General features: G+C 32.1%; 1 protein-coding gene across 1 annotated transcript in view; it reads left to right on the forward strand.

Moving 5' to 3' along the window:
• Positions 1 to 466: 466 nt before the first annotated feature.
• Positions 467 to 4,979, forward strand: part of ANXA10 (annexin A10) — a 71,393-nt gene continuing 66,880 nt past the window's right edge. Inside the window, exon 1 of the mRNA XM_006164708.2 lies at positions 467 to 598. Within this exon, the coding sequence (XP_006164770.1) occupies positions 581 to 598 (18 nt within the window). The 5' untranslated portion in view covers positions 467 to 580. The remainder of the gene's footprint in view (positions 599 to 4,979) is intronic.

Raw genomic sequence — 4,979 nt, forward strand, 5'->3', positions numbered from 1 at the left:
ATACTTTTATTGCTGGGTAATTGAGTCTGCCCTAAATTCATTGTTTTGTAATATAAGACTAGATATGTAGTATTTGAAATATTTAAAGAATGATACACATGCACATAGAACCTAGAAATTTGAAATATGAATCTAGAGCTGGGCACCTGAAAGAGTCTGAATGTTAACAATGATTAGGGAGAAAATAAATCATTAACTTTGTGGTTAACCAATTTACCTTTCCATAAGTCATCAACTTTTTCAAAAGATTACTCTTCTCTCATAGATTGGTTAATTTGTGTGTCTTAAATCAACACACAACCAGGGCTTAGGCTAGTGGTTCTATTTATTTTGTGCAATAATTCTGCCTACTCATCTATGATTGATAGTTAAGTATAAATACTGTATCTCTGGTCACACTGTGTCCAGAATCACCCCTCCATTTTCTTGTCTAAGAAACTGAGAAGAGTGGTGAACATATGTAAATTTGATTCAACAGTGAACCTTGATTCTCTCTGGCTTTATAGCAACATAAATCTATGCAATTGATAACTTATTGAGAATTTTTAGGTCTGCTCTGAACTTCATCATCATCATCAAAATGTTTTGTGGGGACTATGTAAGTATAATAGTTATTTCTGTAAAACTGCTCAGTCTTTTGAGGTTTGATCCTTATTTTTAACTTGTCGTTTGTATTACTTAACATTCTCAATAGGAGACTTTCCTTTAATTGTTTTCATTAAAATTTTAGTAGGAGTTCAATACAACTATTGAAAAAATTAATATTATTAAATCTCAAATATGTACTATCTACAACTATTGAATGAATTAATATTATTAAATCTCAAATATGTACTAATTTTGAAACAACACATTATTCCAGAGGCAAGGTAGTTTTCCGCTACTGTCACATGTAATTTGACCTCACATCCTGACTGAAGTTATGAGATTGTTTTGTCTTCATATTTTTCCTCTGTGTTTAAAAAAATCAAATACTTTTGGTAATTAGTATCTATTTTAAATCCACGCTTTCTTCAGAAAATCGTGTGTTTTTGATTGTTAATTTTAAGCAATATACAATTCAATTTCCGTTTCATTTTTTTCCTAGTCTGAATTATTTCAGTCCAACTCTCTACCAGTCTACTAACTTCTGAAGAACCAACATGGACCCTGAATAATCTAAATATATAATACAAATTATACATAAACACGGGTCTCTGGTGATGCTTTAAAATTTTGTGTTATGAAAAAAAGGGGCTTGTCAGGAAACTCTTAAGCAAAAGACGTCACAACATAATTATGGTTAAATTTTGACATGCAAAAAATATTATATACTCGTTCACAAAGTATAAGTTCCTGTAAGATTTTATTTATGGATTATGTTTTTCAAGATAAATTTTGAATGAGAAATTGAAGCATGGCTACTTTCTATCACTATTGGTTTAGCAATTTTAATTCCATCTTGAGAGTTAAAAGTCTTATTTTGCAGTTTAAAGTTATCTTTTTCATTTTCATTATGAGGCAACTAAGTTTCACTAAATAGAAATAAAAACTATAAAGTAAGTTAAGCCAGCATGGTCAGTAATTTAATTTGTATAACCCTATAGTTTCCTTCCTTTCTATTTATTTAAGTATAATTATTAGGAGATAATTAATATTATTATTCTGTACATTGTGCATCTAGATACCGATATTTATATGTCAATTTATCAAAAAATGTAAAGAATATTTAACCTATATTTCTGGGATTATTAAAAGTTACCGTAATATGGTATTTTTAAAATGCAGTGATTCTCTATGCTTCTGGACCAGATAAAGAAAATCTAATATTTAAGAGTTAATTTCATTTTAGTAGTTTCGATCAGCTGCATCAGAGATTGATATTACATTATATGTATAATGTCAGCGAATGTGAATGATAAAATGGTTTTACATAACCAACGTCATTATATTTTTAAGTACTTCTCTATCTTAAGATATGTAGCCTGTGTGGTTAGTATTCAGTGTTAAAAGGGAACAAATATTTGAGGTCAAGTTCATCTATTCAGTCTCCATTTGGCGTATTTTGTTCTCAAGCAAGAAAGAAGCTTTACTGTAGGCAAGAAAGTTCTCATTGCATCATTTGGATATTGATTAGGTCTTTTATAAAAAATAGATTCCTAGACCCTCTGCTCAAAAGTTCTGATTGAATATATGTAATATCTGTACTTGTATGTAACACCTAAACTTGTATATAACATCTGAACTTATGTACTTGATATAAACATGTTACCTTTTTGAGAGCCACCAGGAGAGTTCATTATTTTCAATTACAAAAAATGGAAAGTACAAATGTATGCACATGAAGAAAGAGGAAAGAGTCATGGATAAGTAATTACATTTTGTAAGGAATAAACATGTAATATTTTAAATTACTTTCTGTATTTATGGAGTTTGATGACCCCAATGATTAAGGTGGCAAAAGTGTGTTTTTACAGTAAAGATAAGCATAGCCTAGTGCAATAGGTGTATTTTACTTATGTGCTTGACAGTAAAACTGTGTTGAAAGCAAGATTCAATTAAATGATTACTACAGACTGAAAGGGTTTTAATTTATTAATTAGCCATATACAAATTATGTTCCTGGAAATATTATAAGGGATACTTTTAAGATGGAGGAAATTGCAGTGTAGGATGTTTAAAAATAAATAAATAAATAAATAAATAAATAAATAAATAAATAAATAAACTTACCTAAGCCAGGATCCAAATTCAGACATCCCCATTTCCCTAGAACTCAAACTATTTCCTACTAAGATATATGTTTCTTCTGAACATATTGCTCTCATTGTTCTAGTGAAATTGTTGGCTAATTTTGTCCTGTTCTGTTATCAACTGACCTCTCCTTTTTGTTAAGTAACATTTAATTCACCTTGAAACTTTTTGATTTGATGCTGTCTTTTATCCTCTAAAGTAAATTTAATTTTACTCTTTTTTTATTCTTTTTCATACCTTTTCCTATTTCTAACATATTTATTGACTGAAGAAAAATATTCATCATAGCTGTATGAAAAGCACCATAATGTATTGATATATTCCAGACCTGAAATAGCATTATGTCCTTACACATAAAGTAGAAAAATTATTATTATAATTTCTTGAGTGCTTATATCAAGAGCTTCTTCATACCTTTTCTAATTTATAATACAACAAACTGTAAGAATAATATCACTTGGGCCAGCAGGTGGGATGGCGGTTAAGGTGCTGGACTCCTACATGGTCAACCATGATTTGAGACCTGGACTTGGTGGCTTATTTTCTCACTTTCTTTCTCTCTCTCTCTGTCTCTATGGTCACTGAAGTAAATTAAAAAATAATAAATAAAAGTAAGTAATTCTTAAAAAAGTGAATAATACCACTTAACATGCAAGGCTTTGAATTTTCTTTTTAGAGCTGCTAGATATTCTACTCAGTTTTGTATATATTACTTTTTGTTTCCATGACCTTCAAGGAAGCTATTATCATGCCATTTTCCAAATGAAAATACTGAGGTTCAGGTAAGTTAAATACTTTTCCCAGAAAGTAATAAGTATAAAATTATTTCTAATTCCAAAATAATTTATACTCCCCCACAAACACACACACACACACACACACACACACACACACACACACATACAAAAGAAATAGATTAATATGGCTAAGTATAATTAACCCACATAATTTCTAGTTTTGTGTTAGGTAATAAAGAGTAATTTCTTTGTGAACCCAATTAAGAGAAAGAAAAGTATGAGGAGTGTCTTTACAAAGATGCTCTTATTGGGACCAGCAGGTGGCATGGTGGTTAAGAGCGCTGGATTCCCACATGGTTGACTATGGTTCAAGTCCTGGACCTGGTGTCTGTCTGTCTCTCTCTCTCTCTCTCTCTCTCTCCCCCCTGGTCAAGTTAAAAAAAAAAGGAAATAAAAAGTTAAAGAAAATAATTCTTTTTTTTAAGAAAAAGATGCTCTTATTCAGGAATTTGTCTTAGGATGACTCAGTACCCAAAGACAGGCAACAAGTTAAGCAATGGCTGCCAGGTACAATGAAATGTCCAGTCTTTTAGCTCAGCTAGGATGAAATGAATGCATTGGGTTTTAGCAATGAACTACATGTAGTGGAGGAAAAGCACTCCCAAACTCAGAAACACATTCTGGGCCTGTTATCCTGGCGACTGCAAGCCGAGAAGACATCCCATGGGAACAGAGGCTGTTGATAAGGCGAGATTATTTTTGAAGCAAGCTTCTCCTATAGAAAGGTATTCCTGGGAGGAAGACTTCCATCCAAGAAATCTGACTTTGATTGTTTATCTGTAACATGACTTACTGAACAAATATTATTAAAAGGTTATTCATACTTTAGATTGCTTTTCACTATCACAAGACTACATTGTCTGAACTTTACACACTTTGATTCAATACAAGTTATGAATCATGCTGGTTATGACTTCAACCTTTACTCAGGTTTCTGGAGAATTAAGAAAATTGAACTAGAAAAATTATCTAACTTTTTCTTTGAAGTAATAAATGTGTTATTAATTTTTTTTTTGAATTCTGTTATAACAACCAAAGATTGCTTTTCTTTTTTTAAACAGTTTGTCTTTTATTTTTCATGGTAGTGCACATGTACCAGCATGTGAGAGTAAGAGAAAGAAAGAAAGAGGTCTAAAAGGTCTGGTCACCCAGTGATCTCTTTCTTCCTGTCCTTCAGCCCTCAGATCTTGGGCACTCATATGTGTGTCTAGCATGGTTAAGACAGACCAGGGCCAGGACCAGCAGGTGGCATAGTGATTAACGTACTGGACTCCCATGTGGCTGAAAGCCATTCAAGTCCCAGACTCGGTGGCTTAAAAAATCACACTTTGTCTGTGAACATGTATGCCCAAAATCTCAAGAGGAGAATGGAGATGAAGGGATTGAGGCATGTCCATCCCCCCTTGGGGGTGATTTCTCATTTTCCGTCTCTCTGTCTCTGTTTCACCC

The sequence above is a fragment of the Tupaia chinensis genome, unplaced genomic scaffold, assembly GCF_000334495.1.
Source record: "Tupaia chinensis unplaced genomic scaffold, TupChi_1.0 Scaffold143687_1, whole genome shotgun sequence".
Taxonomy (NCBI): domain Eukaryota; kingdom Metazoa; phylum Chordata; class Mammalia; order Scandentia; family Tupaiidae; genus Tupaia; species Tupaia belangeri.